Source organism: Myotis myotis, unplaced genomic scaffold (assembly GCF_014108235.1).
Source record: "Myotis myotis isolate mMyoMyo1 unplaced genomic scaffold, mMyoMyo1.p scaffold_m19_p_5, whole genome shotgun sequence".
Classification (NCBI taxonomy): Eukaryota; Metazoa; Chordata; class Mammalia; order Chiroptera; family Vespertilionidae; genus Myotis; species Myotis myotis.
The window spans coordinates 4912176-4931078 of record NW_023416357.1 but is presented as its reverse complement, the minus strand read 5'-3'; the positions used below and the strand labels follow the sequence as shown (position 1 = coordinate 4931078).

Here is an 18903-nt window from a genome sequence, read left to right as displayed (position 1 = left end):
CAGCTCTATGGTGACGGTGGCCGAGACGGCCCGGCGGTCTGAAAGCTGTGGCGGGAGCCGGTCCACTTCCTCCCCGTTTCCCCGGGAGCTGCACCTCGCCTACCCGGTGACCTGGGAAAGGCTCCCAGGCGTCCGGACCCCACCGCTAAGGTACGGTTTCCGCGCCTGGGACCCGGGGATCCCGGGGCCAGTGAGCAGATGCCCCGGCCCCCTCCATCCCCCCGCGGCGGGCTGGGGAGTCGAGTTGCCTGGGACTCAAGGGGGGGGGTCCTCTGAGAAATCGGGGCCCGTCGCCGGGCAGCTCACACCGACTCGGTGGGGATGCTTGGCCCCGGTTCGACGTGGCGAACCTGGCCGTGAGAGCTGTTACCTTACCGGTTACCTATTTTCCCGATTCACAACCTTTCGTGTATTAATGTCCTCTTACCAGAGACCAGGGAGCCGTCCGGCACTTCCCGCCAGTCACAGTGGCGGTTGGGTGGCAGGGATGGGGTGCAGCCCCCCGCCCCACCCCGGTGCAGCGGCGGCCGCGGGGGGTCGCGCCGGCGTTGACGGGTCTTGCGGGCCCCCCAGGTGCTGCGGGCCCCCGGGAGCAGGTGCGGGAGCCGGTGCGGCGCCGGACGATGCCCCTCGTCAGCCAGCGGGTCCCCGACGACGGCGGCTGCAGCCTGGTGGCCAGCCTCGACAACGTGAGGAACCTCTCCACGGTCCTGAAGGCCATTCATTTCCGGGATCACGCCACCTGTTTCGCCACCAAAAATGGCATCAAGGTGACGGTGGAAAATGCGAAGTGCGTGCAGGCGAATGCGTTCATCCAGGTAGGTCCGGGGACAGCGCCGAGCCGGTGCCGTGGGTACGCCGCGCCCAGTTCAATGAACCCCAAGGCTCTGGCGGACGTCATCGAAGCTGGAAAACAGCAGGGCGTTCGTTGGGCGTTTTTGTTTTTTTCTCTCGGTTACAAATTCTTTCCCCCGTGTTTTACAGAGATAATGGTTAAAGCTACTATGTCCACGATTTATTAAGAGTCCACGCACTCTTGTGCGTGTTTTCTATATTGAACTCGTCTAATCCTGGCAATGGTCCTGTGAGGTGGGCTGCTATTCCCATGTTACGTATGTGGACACTGAGGCGCAGCTTAGGTGCGTGGCCGGCAGTCCCGGAGCTTGCAGGCGGCCGAGTTGGGATGGGAACCCAGAACACTTGTTTGCAGAGTGTGTGCTCTGTACCACTAGTTCCCTTATTAAAAACTAGTTTCCCTTTCATTGGTTATCATGTAACGTATTTGTTCTTACAAAGTTGCATCTGTATGGTTCAGATTCAGATTTAATTGAGCGTGTTTTTGAACACCTCAGTGCATAGTATGACTTCAGGGATAAATGAGACATGGTTCTTGTTCTCAAAAGAAATTGAAAACTGTTACCCATGCATTATCAGATTGTTTGGCAACTTTCCAGGTGACCTTAGCTGTATTGATGGCTCCAAAAAGGAGACTGGAGACTCCTGTGGGGGATAGTTTAGATCCAAGAAACTAGATGAAGTGTTGCATGGACCTAAATCCCTGTTATACCGTTAACTATTGACTAGTGTTGTTCTTTTATTTTTATTTTATTTTATTTTTAAATAAATCCACTTTTCTTTTTTTAATATATTTTATTGATTTTTACAGAGAGGAAGGGAGAGGGATAGAGAGTTAGAAACATCAATGAGAGAGAAACATCGATCAGCTGCCTCCTGCACACTCCCTACTGGGTATGTGCCTGCAACCAAGGTATATGGCCTTGACTGGAATCGAACCTGGGACCCTTGAGTCTGCAGGCTGACGCTCTATCCACTGAGCCAAACCGGTCAGGGCTATTCTTTTTTTTTAAATATATTTTTATTGATTTCAGAGAAGAAGGGAGAGGGAAAGAGAGATAGAAACATCAATGATGAGAGAGAATCATTGATTGGCTGCCTCCTGCACGCCCCCTGCTGGGGATCCAGCCCGCAACCCAGGCATGTGCGGTTAACTAGAATCGATCCCAGGACCCTTCAGTTTGCAGGCTGATGCTCTATCCACTGAGCCAAACCAGCTAGGGCTTGACTAATGTTATTCTAATGGATGATAGTTGAAAAAGCTTAAGATGTGTTGATTGATAATCAGAAATTATTTTCATGGGGTTAGCATAATATTTTTTAAAAAACATTAAAGTGAAATCTAGAACCTTATGTGAGGTCTCATTCTTAAGTATACTTATTTTTTCATGTTTACTTTTTTTCATAGGCTGGAATATTTCAAGAGTTTAAAGTTCAGGAAGAGCCTGTTACTTTCCGAATTAATTTAACTGTCCTTTTAGACTGCTTATCTATTTTTGGATCAAGTCCTATGCCAGGTGAACCATTTAATTATCATTATAATAATTAACTATTTTTCTGGACATAGAATGGCCAGGAAACGTTATTAGAATATAAGTACATTTGGGCCTTGACTTACGAGTTTAATTCATTCGGAGACCGAGCTCCTTAAGGAGCTCGTTAACTCAAATTACCCTATCAACTCAATGCAAAAAATCTGCGGAGAGACAGCTGGCATCTCAAAAAGCTCGTTAGTCGGGACACTCGTAAGTCAAGGCCCCACTGTACTTGTAGGGAGCGGCTATAGGGTCAAGCCTGGGACTGACCTGTTGCAGGGCCACAAACAAGACCCAGTTTAGAGGGCTCTGGCTTAACCTTCTAGTCCTCTTTCGTTCCTTCCTAGGTAGCTAATGGGCTGTGGGAGGTGCAGCAAGTGCTGCCAAAACAAGTGAAACTCCCAAAACCATTGTAAACTGTGCTGACCACTTCCCTTGTTTTGCTTTGTGTGCTCTGACTGTAAAATAAAGCTTCGGCTTGCAGACGCTGTCTCTGTGTCCTCATCCAGGCTCAGGAGATCCGGTAGCCCCAGCTGGATTCTCTCTGTCTGTCTTGAATCCTTCACCATCCCTCCTCAGGCTCACTGAACCTGGCTGTGCTGGACGCGGTTCAAGTACTATCAGCATTTCTTTAGAAAATGAATTGCCAATTCATTTTTCAATGGTGACAATCATGGATTCTGACTTTTTATAGTATTAATAGAAAGTGTGCTTATGGTTCTTTTCATATTTGCAAAAGTATTTACATTCATCTTTTTTCAACTTAAAAGCTTTTAAATTTGAACTAGTGCTCGTTTCAGCAGCACATTAAATTTGAACTAACCAAAAGAAGACTTGAACTTGTCTTAATTGTCTTTAACATTTGTGAAATGTTTTATTTGCTTCTCTTCCCTAACTTGTCCAGAATTACAGTTAGTGGTAGAGAAAAATAGAAACCAATTCTCCTGAATCTCAGTGTACTGCATTCAAAATGTTTTCCCTTTTCTCCCATTAACTCCTGTTTATAAATTGTCTATTTTCCTAAATGCTTTTCTTTAAAATATTTGTTTTATTTGTTTAGGGATTGTTTTATGAATAGGGAATTTGGTTGCTATGGATATACTAGTAAAACTACAGGGAATTCCCAGAAGAATGATTTTATTTCATAAGAAAGGAATTGAGATTAACTCGAGAAAATTCAGTTATGATTCTCTAGAAAATATACTTTAATTTTATACTGACACTTCCATTGTTAATTATACATATTCTTTTTTTAATCCTCACCTGAGGATATTTTTCCATTGAATTTTAGAGAGAGGGAAAGACAGAAATATCGATGTGAGAGAAACACGTGGATTGGTTGCCCCCTGCACGAGCCCTGACCAGGGCCGGGACAGCGGAGGAGCCTGTAACCTAGGTACATGTCCTTGGCCGGAATTGAACCCAGGACCCTTTGGTCCGCAGGCCAAGGCCCAAACTGGCTAGGGCATTCGTTACATTTTTTTAATGCAGCTGGTTTTTCATAAAAGCATCTGCCTTCCCCCCTTCCTCACTGTGGCCCTCCATCTTTCAGGAAGCTAGAGGAGCTAGAGTGTCCTGTCATACCCCTCTCTGTCTAATGGTTTGCAGTGTTAAAACCCTAACCACCATGAATCATCCTCTCTTTTTCTCCCAATTTGATCTTGAAATTTTGGAAAAATGTAAAAATGTCTCCCAAAAGAAAAGATCGGAAGGATCCTTAAAGTCAAGCACGTCAAACTGGTGGCCTGCCAGCTGAGAGTTTGACATGCTTGCTTATAGTGAATACACTGGCATTTAGTACAGATAATATCAACGCAATCCACTGTTGTACAAATTAGACCTTCAAGAAACAGCATGGTCTATTCTGCAACAACTCTGTGACTTGCAGTATCAGACCATGTACTCTCCGTCCTGAAATTGTGTGTACATGTAATCAAGAAGGTATTTCGGAGGTGTTCTGCCAAGCTGGAAAAGGATTTCAGAGTTACATTACACTTTGTTCCCAATTTTCCTGCAATTATGTTTGGAACTCGCTGATGACAGCATGTACATCAGGAAAGATGTGATCCTTTCTTATAGAGATACACATTTATGCTGGAGATTGGGCAGGATAAAGTGTTCTTGAGGAGCCTTATGTGTCATTTGACAAAAACCTGAACCCAGAGGATTACAGCTAAGTCCAAAGTGTGATGCGTTTCCATTGCAGGGAATTTAACCGCACTTCGAATGTGTTACCAAGGTTATGGTTGCCCCTTGATGCTATTTCTGGAAGAAGGAGGAGTGGTGACCGTCTGTAAAATCAATACCCAGGAGCCTGAGGAAACTCTGGATTTTGATTTCTGCAGCACCAATGTGATTAACAAAATTATTCTGCAGTCAGAGGGGCTCCGTGAAGCATTTTCCGAATTGGATATGACGAGTGAGGTCCTGCAGATCACCATGTCTCCTGACAAGCCTTATTTCAGGTACTTAAAGGCAATGCACTTACAGCCAATGTCCTTTACTCCTTCCTGTTTACACGTTTGCTAAGGATGTAGGACTTACATAGAGTGTTATCCAGGGTCCTAGAATTTTCAGCACTTTAGCGAGCTTTTACTCCTTTCCCATACTTTTATTGATCAGGGCACTTAAGATCGGGAAAATTAACTCACGAGTTAATCTTCATGGCTGCATAGTTAGGCAATGTTGGTTTCTAGATGAGTAGCTTGGTCTCCTACTTTAAAAACTAGTGGTCTTTTCATTGTTGTACTACTTAAACTGTTGTAGAAATAATGTCAGAATATTAATGAGTAAAGGGTTTTAAATATCTACTTTAGAAGAACTGAAGGCCTCTCTCATGGCATTAGGTAGTTAAATATTTGGCTCAAGATCTGTTAAAATATTAACCAAAATGCAAATCAGTGGAACCCTACTTAAACAGTGATATGAATTAAAATTCCAGGCACTTACTAGTAAACAGAGTATTTCAGAGGGTCCCCACCTATATGATCTCGCTCAGCATGGGCAGCTGGAAGGTTCCTGGTTGTCTTTCATCTCCGCTGTGGGAAATGATTCCGTGGTGGAGACCTGAATGCGCTTCTTAAGGAAGTGTCTTCTGTACTTGGATCCTGGTGTGGCTTACTGTTGGACCAATGAATAAATGACTTCCTCCTTTTCTACTGTAGGTTATCTACTTTTGGGAATGCAGGAAGCTCCCACCTTGACTATCCCAAAGATTCTGATTTGATGGAATCCTTTAATTGTAACGAAACCCAAGTTAACAGGTCAGTTCTGGTGATGAAGAGGTGGTAAAATACCAAATTTCTATTAAATAAATTTTTAAAAAGTTTTAAAACTTTCCATCTGTTGAAAAAAAGTGTAGTATTTTTAAAAAATGATCAGTAGGTTCTGGGTTTACTTGGGGATTTGGGGTTATAGTGGATGAAATTATTTTTAATGAAGAGAAAACATTAGCAAATTGACTAGGTATTAGATTTTATTGTATTTGCTACTTGGTAGTTGTTGGCTAACTTTTGTTCTTTTCTGGGAGTTCTGAGCACAGTTGGACATGCGTCCAAATAACAGGTGTTTATTTACTCTCCTACAGATACAAGATTTCTTTACTGAAGCCCTCTACGAAGGCATTGGTCCTGTCATGCAAGGTGTCTATTCGGACAGATAACCGAGGCTTCCTCTCGTTACAGTATATGATTAGGAATGAAGATGGACAGATATGTTTTGTGGAGTATTACTGCTGCCCTGATGAAGAAGTTCCTGATTCAGAATCTTAAGTACGACTGTGCACTGTGACATTTTATGTCGACATTCACAATAGGTCATTCTCATTCTTATGATTTCATACTGCATTTCCCAAACGGAAGAGGCATGGAGGAGACTGGAGCAAGATCCCTGTGCCTAAGTCACTGTGGAAGTAGATGTTTCTTGTAGTCACAGATGACCCAGTACTGGACTATCCTGTGGTCCTGTTTTTTGAACTCATAGGAATTATTATGAGCCATGATGAATAAGTTATATATTCTATTTAAGTAGGACATTTCAAAAGGCTGAAAATTTAAAGTTTGATGGAGCCATATGTGAAATGTTCTTTTATTTATTTATTAGAAAAAGCAAAGGCATATGAGTATTGCTTATTAGTTTGAATTCTGGAGAATATATCTTAAAGCAGTGGTTCTTAAAGGGCTACGCCCAGACCAGCACCATCAGCATCACCTAGAAACTTGTCAAAAACTGCGAGTTGCCCAGCAAAGCAAGCCCCTAACTCCAGAAATTCTGATGTATGCCAAAGTTTGAGAGCCACTATGTGAAAGAATACTTTAAAAAAAAAGCATTTGATTACATTGAAGTGATTGCTTTTTTTTGTGATTTCTCCACAAACTTTCTGAAACTTAGGCATCACCAAACAAGTCTGAATATATGACTTATTTTTAAAGTATTCATTTTGAAGATATGAATAAGATATAAAACAGTCTTCAGAGTTAGAGGTTTTCTTGTTCTCCAAACTGCCCAGTATAGTGAGTCCTGCAGTGAGTACTTTATAATTCCTTCTATTTCCCTGTAAGCGTTTCTCAACCAAACCAAGGTGGAGCAAGCCATTGCGTGATTTTGTATTTCTTGAGTAATTCACAATGAAATAATTTTGTGGGATGTAGATATTTAATAAAGTATAATACTGAAATTATCCGACCTGTTTTCTAGTAGGAAAAAACACATATCTAAAATGAAGTTTCTGTACCAGGCAACAACAGCTTCGTGTGTGTCAGTGGGAAGGCACCATTGATTGGCCTTTTGGGTGGGATGGTTCTTCATGGGGAAAAACTCATCCCACTGCAGGATTCATCTAGCCTCCCTGGTCCTGACCTACTAAGGCTGTCGTTATGACCATCCTCCCCCCAAATAAAAGTGGCCCCTCCTATTGATGGTTGAGAACCACTAAATAATATTCACCAAGACTGGAGGGTATATTTGGAACGCCATCCTTTAAAATGGGCCACACAGCATCTGGGAGATTGGTTTGGAGAGAATTGGAGCCAAGCACTTCAGAGAAAGGCCCCCGTGGACAGCTGTACGCACTGTTCCCAGACACATTTCCAGTCTGTATTGAGCCCAGGGTGAGCATGCACCAGCTAACACGTCCCCCAGGCAATCTCAGCATGCCTGGCAGGTAGGCACAAAAGAAGTTGGAGTTTTGTAAAGAATAGTATGTGTTCAAGAAGGAAGTGAATAAATCTAAATGTCCAAATATTTTTTGTTTAGATAAACACCAAGAACAGAACAAATTAAAACATAATTCACGCGCCTGGATTGCGGGCTTGATATCCAGTAGCGGATGTGCAGGAGGCAGCCAATCAATGACACTCTCATCATTGGTGTTTCTATCTCTCTCCCTCTCCCTTCCTCTCTGAAATCAACAAACAAACATAATTATGAAACTGTTTCATCAATCAACATGTCAAGGACTACAGTTTCCCTTTAAATTGAAAACAGTGGGATTATGTTTGATTTTTGTTCACTGGTATGTCACTAGAAAGGTGCCCAGCATATAACGGGCATTCAGTAAATATTAGATGATGAAAGAACTTCCACTTTCAGATTATTGTTTAGCATCTTATTAGTCACTACTTAATGCCCATTATTTAGCTCTGAATTTATTTTGGTCTAGTGTTTTTTTAAAAGTTGAACCTATGAAGAATTTAAAATATAAACTGGTTTAATAAGAGATTGGCATTTTTGCACATTTAAGACTTATTTTAGCTACGTCTATCTTTAGCTATTTAGAATGTAGAAGCTAATGAATTTGATTCTTTTTTAAATCGCTAACATTGAGGTACTACTGACATAATAAAGACTTCCCTATATGTGTGTTCTATGTGACCTAGGAATTGGCTCGTTTAACTTCGTTCTAGCTCCTATGAAAGAGCACTTCCTCAGTCAGCAGGAAGCTCTGTGACTAAAAATTCACATCAGATAGAGAAGAACATAATCTTACTTTTAAGACCTTTAGTTTTGCCTTTTTAAAGTTTATTTCATTTCCGTTTCAGTAAAATTGTGCTTATCATGAATGGGTCAGTACTGTTTTTCCATTTTTAATATGCTTATTCCCTATTTCATAATGTACTTACACCCAGAATCCTATATAATAAAAGGTTAATATGCAAATTGCCCCCTCAACTGGGAGTTCAACCAAGGGGCAGGGCCTTCAGCCCACGGCCCCTCCCCCTGGCCAGAGGGCTGGCCAGACCCCCAACCCGTGCACGAATTTGTGCACCGGGCCTCTGGTAGATAAAATGATTCAAAATAATAAAAATCATTTGTTAAATTCTACTTTTTATAATAAAAATAAGTAACACAATCATTTTATAAGAAGCCCTGGGATTTCTGTGGTGTCATCAAGTAATCCTAGTAGGAGTTAGTCACAGTGACTGCCCAGCACATCTTCCCTGCGCCCCTTCCCTGTCCCACCTCCACACTGCCTATGCCTGCCCCTTCCCTGTACTGCCCCACATTGCCTGTGCCTGCTCCCTGCCCGAAACAAAACCTTTGGGGTCCTGAGAAATTGGGAAATGGCATAGTCTTCCCCTTTTCCCAGTTATGTATTGGATGCGGTTTTGTACCCGTGTCAGCTTACATGCTCCCCGCAGCAGTTGGCAGCTCTGCCATGGACTTCCTGCTCCAGGACTGGACAGCTGTGCTCTGACCAGAAACGCCACAGGCAGCTACTCCAGGTGATCCTGGTGCCATGGATCCGTCACCGCCAGAGGCTTGGATAGTTAACAGAGCAAATGTTTGAAGTAGGTTTTCCTTTTGAAATTAGTAGTTTGTTGATCAATCTAGTAGATATTAGGAGTGACTCTCATTGGTAAAACTACAAGTATTCAGGGTATGTGAACTTAGTAAATTATTTCAGAGTAGTTCCCCATCCTTGCAGGAAAAGGGGATAAGGATGTAGTGAAGCCTGTAGCCCAAGCATGACAAACTCAAAGGCTAACATGGGCCAAATAAATGAGGCATGTGGCCCACGGGCCTCCAGTTTGACATGCTTGCTAGCCTGTACCTCAGGCCTCGTACCCGATGCTTGCCCCTAAAAGATCTTGCTTCTTATCATGTTGTCCAAGGATTTCTGGTTGCTTCTTGTTGACGGTGTAGGACAGTGTCCTCCCTGGAATATTATCAAGTTCACCTTAAGTGGGCCTTTCCTGGACTGTGGTGAGTGAATGGAAACAGAGAAGGGCTTCACAGCACAGGACAGGTTGCTAACAAGTGTCTATTAAAACCAGTGTGTGGAACAGTCTGATCTGGGCTTGGTTTTTGTTTTGTTTTGTTTCTAATTTGGCACCGAGATTATAGGAAAATAGCTAACGCTCATGACCTTAAAAATGTCAGTGCCAATAGCTGATTGAGAAGAATGTAAGAGTTGTGTGTGACAACATTGACTCAGCCAGTTAGAAACATCAGAGATTAGATTGGATGCCGGGAGCCGGTCCATGCTTGCTGTTTCAAGGGACCTGGCATATATGGCATACTGTTCTTAATATGTTTGCTCACCTTCTTGGCACTATGTGTTTTAACCAAGGTCTCCTCTCTGAGAAAGGTTGTTTCCCCAGGTAGGGATTTTCCCCTGAAGTTAGGGAGGGAATAAAACCTCTTAACTAGTGCCAGGTGGGTAATTAATCACTTTAACTATGAACAATCATGCTTAAGCTACATAATCTTTACTCCCTGGAATGGAGATAAGAAACGCCCTAACCTTTGTAATAGAGATTGATAGGATTGAATCAACTGGTATAAATACAGATGTAATAAGACAGCAAGACACAGAACTTAGTATACGGAACCAAGAGAGACAGAACCTAGGCACAGAACCTACACAGAACGTTCTCTAGAGACAGAAGAACTTCGCTGGAGAGAACATGGCAAAAGATCCTGGACAGAAACTGGCCTCAGAACCTAGAGACAGAACCTAGCAAGAGAACATGGCAAAAGATCCTGGACTGAACCTGACTACAGAAATGGGCAAGAGAACCTGACTAGAACCTGGTGACTGAATCTGGCTGGAGAACCTGGAGAACCTGGCTGGAGAACCTAGCAAGACAACATGGATACAGAACCTGGCTGGAGATCCTAAGCAGAACTTCGCTGGAGATCCAGACCAGAACTTGGCTGGAGATCCTGGCTGGAGATCCTGGCTAGGCTGCTGATCAACTGAACACTGTCTCCGTGTCCTTCCTTCTTCGCCAACTCCGTCTACACCTTTGGGGACCCCTGGACCTGCTGGGGTTGGACTCCGGCAATTGGATTATCCAGGTTGCTCATTCCACTGAGTGGACGGAAAGTAACTCGGTTCCCATCTAGTTTTCCCAGTGAGAATGCAAGTTTACATTAGGTTGTAGTGTACTGAGCATTCTCATGTGGCTTCTTAAAAGTGGGGACTCCATGCCCAAACCAATTTGGCTCAATGGATAGAGCATCAGCCTGTGGACTCAAGGGTCCCAGGTTCGATTCCGGTCAAGGGCATGCACCTTGGTTGTGGGCACATCCCCAGTGGGGAGTTTGCAGGAGGCAGCTGATCGATGTTTCTAACTCTCTATCCTTCTCCCTTCCTCTCTGTAAAAAATTAATAAAATATATTTTTAAAAAATTTAGTGCCACCCAAAATGGAATCTGAATGGCCACTTTCTCTGGTACTTTGTTTTTCATCACAGTTATTGTTGAAACTTCATTTTCAACTGGATCTGTGAAAATGGAAACCACTCAGAATGTTCTGGGTAGGAAGAGGCAAGGATGCAATTAGTGTGACGTACTGGGCTCTGCCAGAAGGTCCATGGAATAAGCGCCCTTCAGCCCGGCTGCAACCGAGACCTGGGTCCTGGAGGCCAAGCCTAGAGCATTCTGGGAAGTAGCGAAGGGAGAGCCATTGGTGAATTAGTGCGTTGTGCTTCCGCCACAGCGGAACACTGCTCAGCGCTATGCCCTGGGTGCTGACTGACTATTAGGTTTTACAGACTGAACAAGTGACTGAAATAAATTTCTTAAATGAAATACCAAAATGTGGTTAGATAAACACTGAGTGAACAAAAGTGACATTTGGATCCCCAAAGACACAGGGACTTCCAGCTCTATTAAGTCAGCCTAGGTAACAGAGAAAGGCTGGAACGGGAGAAATACAAGTTTTTATAGTGTCACCGCAAAGGAATCTGATTTCTCCTTTGTCCCTGAACACACACAAAAAACGTAAAGGTCATAATTCGAGATTGCCAATTTTTCTTCTTCTAGATCAGCGTTTCTCAACCTGTGGGTCGCGACCCCTTTGGGGGTCAAATGACCCTTTCACAGGGGTCGCCTAAGACCATCGGAAAAACACATATATAATCACATATTGTTTTTGTGATTCATCACTATGCTTTAATTATGTTCAATTTGTAACAATGAAAATACATCCTGCATATCAGATATTTACATTACGATTCATAACAGTAGCAAAATTACAGTTATGAAGTAGCAACGAAAATAATTTTATGGTTGGGGGTCACCACAACATGAAGAACTGTATTAAAGGGTCACAGCATTAGGAAGGTTGAGAACCACTGTTCTAGATACACACTTACTTGTTCAGGGGCTAAGAGTGTGTTTTTTTAAACAATCTCCATGAGCATTTCTTTCCTAAAACAGTGTATTTAATTCAGTTTTGTGGGGTCAGTACAGTGGGATGGGAAGAGTATTCATCTGTGTGATCGAGGGAGTCGGCTTTGTAATCACCAGGCTGACCTTGAACAAGCTGATCTCTCCCGTCCCTAGCTTCTTCATGGTTAAGAATCGAAAGCCCTGTATGACTAACATTGGATGACTTTAGTAAATCAGATCAGGGCAGGTGTTTAAGATTAAACAAAGCTGTTTTGCTGACCTCAAACAGGTTTTGGTTAAAAATACTTTCAAATAGTATATTCAAATATTCACCAATAAACTACTTAGTTATTGTAGAATGTCTAAGAGAGAGAGAGAGAGAGAGGGAGAGAACTGAAAGGAATGGAATTAGAGTTAGAAAAAGGGAAATGGAAGGAAATGGAGTCTCAGTGAAAAGAAACTAACCCAAGAAAGCGTGTGTCTAAAAACATACTGCTGTCCCTCAAATTACAGATCCGGTCCCTGGTTTCCAACAGCTCTGGGCCATTTCACGCGTAACGCTGCTGCGGCGGCTGCTGCAGAGACCTCCTTTCCCTGGCGTCCTGAGCTCTGCTTTGATCCGCCGCTGCGCTCAATGCTGACAGATACACGTGTGGCCCAGGGTTTCTGTTACCGGCGAGGTTGGCTTTATCGGCGGCTGCCTTGAACAGAGGTTTCCTCTTTCTGCCAGGAGACGACGGTTAGTGCACGTTATTTATAAGGTTCTGGCCTCCTCTTCCTCCTTCCCGCACCCAGTCGCTGCCTTGCAGAGCCTGAGGGCTGAATTCAGTCTGAGGCGGCTATTTCCCCAGGAGACCATACCTCTAAAATGCCAGCTCTTCTAAAAGGCCTCGGGAAATGGTACTAGAGCAAGCATGTCAAACTCAAAGGCTAACACGGGCCAAATAAACGAGGCACGTGGCCCGAGGGCCTCAAGTCTGACCTGCTGTGCTGGTCTGGTTTTCTCCCTAAAGACCAGTCCTTGACTTAGATGGCAAGCCAAGGGTATCTGGGCGGCCGCATTACTTTGAATCACAGCTGCAGAACAAACATTTGATGTGGGGCCTTTTATCTAGTTCCTGATTTTCAGGTGATTTCTTCTCCGGAGCGCAGAGATTCACAGCCGGGGCCTTAGAGGTGCTGAAAAGAGGATCCATCTTCCCCGTCTCCAGCCATAAGGAGCTCTGGGCTCTGGGCTCCTGACACTGGAGGGCTGGACTGGAGCTGCAGTAATCTGGTCCAGAAATACGGTTTCCATTAAGTGTTCCTCGGTCACCTCCTGTGTAGAGCTCAAGCCTGCACAGTGTGGTTTTCATAGCCCCTATTTGGGGAAACAGTCTGTCCCACAGAAATATGAGATACCAGGTTTTATGAACAACTTGAGGTTTTTTCATATGTAAAACCCACTAAGACTCGGATTCATTCTCTACTAAGATACAGAACCCTACCTGCCACTTTAACTTCCTTCTCAGTAAACCAAAAGGTCATGTGATTCCAGTTTTGGAGAATGGGCACAAATGAAATCAATTGCCCGGGGCTCTCATCAAATCAGAGGCGGGCCAAGGTCTGAGCGTGGCCCCTGGCGGGGACAGCAACTGGAGACGAGCCTTGGGCCTCTCCCACCACAAGATGGCAGGATGCCCTCGCCTAAAGCCCGCAGGTCCCTGGGAGGACACTAATTTCCACAGCGAATGTGTTATCTTCTTTGGATTCCAGTAACTGTGCCAGACGTCTTGTCCATGGGGCTGACTTCTGAGATGTCTCCCGTCAGTGTGGTGGTAGCTTTTCGTTTCCTAGCCTCTGTCTCCTTTTGCTTCATACACCAGTGGTGTGACCAGAAGGTGGTAAAGTCAAACCCTGTGTCTCAGTAAAAATGAAAATAGCTGTTATCTGTTAGGTGTTACATGACCACTATAGGGCCAGGCACTGTGCTAACTACATACATTATATCCTTCTCACAGCAACACGAAGAGGTAGTACTGCTCTCAGCCCCAGCCTGTGGATGAGGAAACCAGGATTACACGTAGCTACAAAGTGTTGGGGCTGGGGTTTGATCCCAGGTTTGTCTGTCTCCAGAACTAGAGCTCTTCCCTACCAGGAACCATAAAGGAACACTCGCATACGGATGTGTTGAAGTCATGTTTCTATGATCAGATAAAATAGTTTGCTGGTGAGATAGTCATTGGTCATAAAGACTTCGTTATGTGCTGAAGTGGGGCCTAAATTCTTCACCAAACTATAAAAGTCTTTTTTTTCTAAATGTTGTTATTTATTGATTTTATAGAGAGAGGGGAAGAGAGGGAGGGGAGGAGAGAGAGAGAGAGAGAGAGAGAGAGAGAGATTTGTTGTTCACTTATTTATGCGTTCATTAGTTGATTCTTGTATGTGCCCTGACTGGGGATCGAACTTGCAACCTTGGTGTAACAGGACAACACTCTAACCAACGGAGCTACCCGGCCAGGGCTCCAAAAGTATTCTTGCACCTTTAATGTAAGCATGTGCTACACCCCTTTGCATAAAACCGAACCTTAGGTAGCTTCTCTATGTTGGTTCTAAAGACAATGTAAGGTTTTATTTGCCAAAATTTAAATCTCTATTTCTAAAAGAAATATATATATATTTTAATTTTTAAAAAGCATATATGTGTATATATGTATATACTAGTATATATGTGTGTATGTGTGTATATATATATATTCATGCACTGGTAGGGTCCCTAGGCCTGGCCAGTGATCAGGGCCAATCGGGACCTTCCAGCTTCTCAGTGGCGGACAGGGCCTAAGGTGGAGGTGAGGCCCCACACTTTCCTGATTCCTGGTGCTTAGGAGGAGCTTGATATGTAAACGATTAAAACTGAAGAACTTGTCTGATTTAGGGAAAAGTTAGACTAAGCTGTCTCAGAGTTTACTTCCACATCTGAGATTGTCGGCGCTGTTTCTATACAGTAAAATCCTACCTGAGGCCCCTGGAACCAGCATTTCACCTTGGGATGAACTCCTAGTCCAAGGGGCTCGTTCTGCTTGCTCTTCTGTACAGAGGCTCCAGGAGACCATGCCTGGGCTCCTGGCTGCTGAGAGTGCAGGAGGGCTGCCCTGGGCTGCAGAGGAGGCGGGGCAAGGCAGAGGAGGCGGGGCAAAGCAGAGGAGGCGGGGCAAAGCAGAGGAGGCCGGGCAAAGCAGAGGAGGCGGGGCAAAGCAGAGGAGGCGGGGCAAAGCAGAGCCAGTGGGGCAAAACGCACATGCTCACCTAGGGGCCCAGCTGAGTTCAGGCCATCTGGGATGGATTATCCCAGGACACTCTGAAGCCAAGAGAACAATTCTGGTGCTGGTTTTCTTTCTTTCTTTCTTTCTTTCTTTCTTTCTTTCTTTCTTTCTTTCTTTCTTTCTTTCTTTCTCTCTCTCTCTCTCTCTCTCTCTCTCTCTCTCTCTCTCTCTTTCTTTCTTGCCGGGGTCCAACCCCAGCGGGTCCAGGGGTCCCCAAAGGTGTGGATGGAGTCGGCGAAGAAGGAATGACACGGAGACGGAGTTCAGTTGATCAGCAGCCTAGCCAGGATCTCTAGCCAGGATCTCCAGCCAAGTTCTGGTCTGGATCTCCAGAGAGGTTTTGCTTAGGATCTCCAGCCAGGTTCTGTGTCCATGTTGTGTTGCTAGGTTCTCCAGGTTCTCCAGCCAGGTTCTGTAGCCATGTTCCCTCACTAGGTTCTCCAGCCAGGTTCTGTCCAGGTTCTCCTGCCAGGTTCAGTCACCAGGTTCTAGTCAGGTTCTCTTGCCAATTTCTGTAGTCAGGTTCAGTCCAGGATCTTTTGCCATGTTCTCTCGCTAGGTTCTGTCTCTAGGTTCTGAGGCCAGTTTCTGTCCAGTATCTTTTGCCATGTTCTCTCCAGCAAAGTTCTTCTGTCTCTAGAGAACGTTCTGTGTAGGTTCTGTGCCTAGGTTCTGTCTCTCTTGGTTCTGTATTCTAAGTTCTGTCCCAAGTTCTGTGTCTTGCTGTCTTATTACATCTGTATTTATACCAGTTGATTCAATCCTATCAATCTCTATTACAAAGGTTAGGGCGTTTCTTATCTCCATTCCAGGGAGTAAAGATTATGTAGCTTAAGCATGATTGTTCGTAGTTAAAGTGATTAATTACCCACCTGGCACTTAGTTAAGAGGTTTTATTCCCTCCCTAACTTCAGGGGAAAATCCCTACCTGGGGAAACAACCTTTCTCAGAGACCTTGGTTAAAACACATAGTGCCAAGAAGGTGAGCAAACATATTAAGAACAGTATGCCATATATGCCAGGTCCCTTGAAACAGCAAGCATGGACTGGCTCCCGGCAAATTCCCCCTTTTTTATTTTTTAAAAGCGGGCATTAAAAAGAAAAAAAAAACCCAAATGCTCTCTTGTATCCATTTTAAGAGTAGGATTGGCGCTTTCCGCTATTACCTGAGGCCTGATCTATCACCCCAGGGATAGCTTGCCAATCCTGCACTTTCCCGGGGTGGAAAGGCTGCAGTGGGGTTAAGGATAAGGCTCCTTGGGCCTACCTCCTCCCATGCCTTTACATTTACCTTTCCTTCCTCAGAAAAGCATGGATATACTTCTTGTATAAAACGTTCTGTCTGACTGGGAGTAACCTTAATTCCTCTGCTAGCAAGCATATGTGTTAAAAGATCAATACAGAGTCTTATTTCTTTAGACTCAGTATGGCACATCTTCTTAATCTAAAGATCAATACAGAGTCTTTCTTTGGACTCAATATGGCACATCTTCTCAATCTAAGTTCTGTACTATCCACCTTCTTACCCTACTTATCCTCTATAGGAGGGTCTGCAGGACCCTGGTGGAGTCCTATCCGTCCCGAGTGTGGGGTTCTCAATGGGGGGGGGGGGGGGCTTACCTAGGGGAATCCTGTTCCAGGAGTTCCCAAAGGTGTGGACGGAGTCGGCGAAGACTATCCACCCTCTTCCTACGGTGGAGTCCGATCCATCCCGAGAGCGGGGCGCTTACCTAGGGGTCCCTGTTCGGGCGCCATATGCACACAGAACGAAGAAGACAGAACTCAGAAGAAGGAACCTACACAGACAGAAGAACTTCGCTGGAGAGAACATGGCAAAAGATCCTGCACTGAACCTGACTACAGAAATTGGCAAGAGAACCTGACTAGAACCTGGTAACTGAACCTGGCTGGAGAACCTGGACAGAACCTGGCTGGAGAATCTAGCAAGGGAACATGGACACAGACCCTGGCAGGAGATCCTAACCAGAACTTCGCTGGAGATCCAGACCAGAACTTGGCTGGAGATCCTGGATGGAGATCCTGGCTAGCCTGCTGATCAACTGAACTCCGTGTCCGTGTCATTCCTTCTTTGCCGACTCCGTCCACACCTTTGGGGACCCCTGGACCCGCTGGGGTTGGACCCCAGCATATGGCGCCCGAACAGGGACCCCTAGGTAAGTGCCCTGCACTCGGGACGGATAGGACTCCACCGTAGGAAGAGGGTGGATAGTCTTCGCCGACTCCGTCCACACCTTTGGGAACCCCTGGAACAGGATTCCCCTAGGTAAGCCCCCCACCTTGAAAACCCCCACACTTGGGATGGATAGGACTCCACCAGGGTGCTACAGACCCCCCTATAGAGGATAAGTAGGGTAAGAAGGTGGATAGTACAGAACTTAGATTGAGAAGATGTGCCATACTGAGTCCAAAGAAAGAAGACTCTGTATTGATCTTTAGATTAAGAAGATGTGCCATACTGAGTCTAAAGAAAAAAGACTCTGTATTGATCTTTTAACATATATGCTTGCTAGCAGAGGAATTAAGGTTATTCCCAGTCAGACAGAACGTTTTATACAAGAAATATGTCCATGCTTTTCTGAGGAAGGAAAGGTAAATGTAATGGCATGGGAGAAGGTAGGCCCAAGGAGCCTTATCCTTAACCCCACTGCAGCCTTTCCACCCCGGGAAAGTGCAGGATTGGCAAGCTCTCCCTGGGGTGATAGATCAGGCCTCAGGTAATAGCGGAAAGCGCCAATCCTACTCTTAAAATGGATACAAGAGAGCATTTCGGGGTTTTCTTTTTAATGCCCGCTTTTAAAAAATAAAAAAGGGGGAATTTGCCGGGAGCCGGTCCATGCTTGCTGTTTCAAGGGACCTGGCATATATGGCATACTGTTCTTAATATGTTTGCTCACCTTCTTGGCACTATGTGTTTTAACCAAGGTCTCTGAGAAAGGTTGTTTCCCCAGGTAGGGATTTTCCCCTGAAGTTAGGGAGGGAATAAAACCTCTTAACTAAGTGCCAGGTGGGTAATTAATCACTTTAACTACAAACAATCATGCTTAAGCTACATAATCTTTACTCCCTGGAATGGAGATAAGAAACGCCCTAACCTTTGAAATAGAGATTGATAGGATTGGAATCAACTGGTATAAATACAGATGTAAGAAGACAGAACACACAGAACTAGAGACAGAAGAACTTCGCTGGAGAGAACATGGCAAAAGATCCTGGACTGAACCTGACTACAGAAATGGGCAAGAGAACCTGACTAGAACCTGGTGACTGAACCTGGCTGGAGAACCTGGACTGAACCTGGCTGGAGAACCTAGCAAGAGAACATGGACACAGAACCTGGCTGGAGATCTGAAGCAGAACCTCTCTGGAGATCCAGACCAGAACTTGGCTGGAGATCCTGGCTAGAGATCCTGGCTAGGCTGCTGATCAACTGAACGCTGTCTCCGTGTCATTCCTTCTTCGCCGACTCTGTCTACACCTTTGGGGACCCCTGGACCTGCTGGGGTTGGACCCCGGCACTTTCTCTCTCCTTTCCTTTCGTTCTTATCTTTCTATCTGGGCTTTGGCACAGACGC

The 18903-nt window shown here is 44.8% G+C and overlaps 1 protein-coding gene across 4 annotated transcripts; it reads left to right on the top strand.

Annotated features, from left to right (window-relative positions):
- Positions 1–12664, top strand: RAD1 (RAD1 checkpoint DNA exonuclease). Of its 4 annotated transcripts, none has more exons than XM_036308607.1 (7): positions 3–150; positions 574–818; positions 2264–2372; positions 4597–4855; positions 5555–5653; positions 5977–6160; positions 12522–12664. In XM_036308607.1, the coding sequence occupies exons 2-6, from the start codon at positions 624–626 to the stop codon at positions 6158–6160; spliced, it is 846 nt and encodes a 281-aa protein (XP_036164500.1). In that variant the 5' UTR covers positions 3–150; positions 574–623; the 3' UTR covers positions 12522–12664. The 4 variants fall into 4 exon arrangements, with proteins under 4 accessions (XP_036164501.1, XP_036164500.1, XP_036164499.1 ...); XM_036308606.1 differs by lacking the exon at positions 12522–12664 and adding an exon at positions 7644–8266; XM_036308605.1 differs by lacking the exon at positions 12522–12664 and having other exon boundaries at positions 4–150; positions 5977–7065.
- The last annotated feature ends 6239 nt before the right edge of the window (positions 12665–18903 follow it).

Excerpts from the sequence above, each read along its gene's own strand:
- RAD1 (XM_036308607.1), top strand. The coding sequence starts at position 624 with ATGCCCCTCGTCAGCCAGCGGGTCCCCGACGACGGCGGCTGCAGCCTG. Across the intron at positions 819-2,263 it reads AGGCGAATGCGTTCATCCAG|GCTGGAATATTTCAAGAGTT; the intron begins GTAGGTCCGGGG and ends TTTTTTTCATAG. Across the intron at positions 5,654-5,976 it reads AACGAAACCCAAGTTAACAG|ATACAAGATTTCTTTACTGA; the intron begins GTCAGTTCTGGT and ends ACTCTCCTACAG.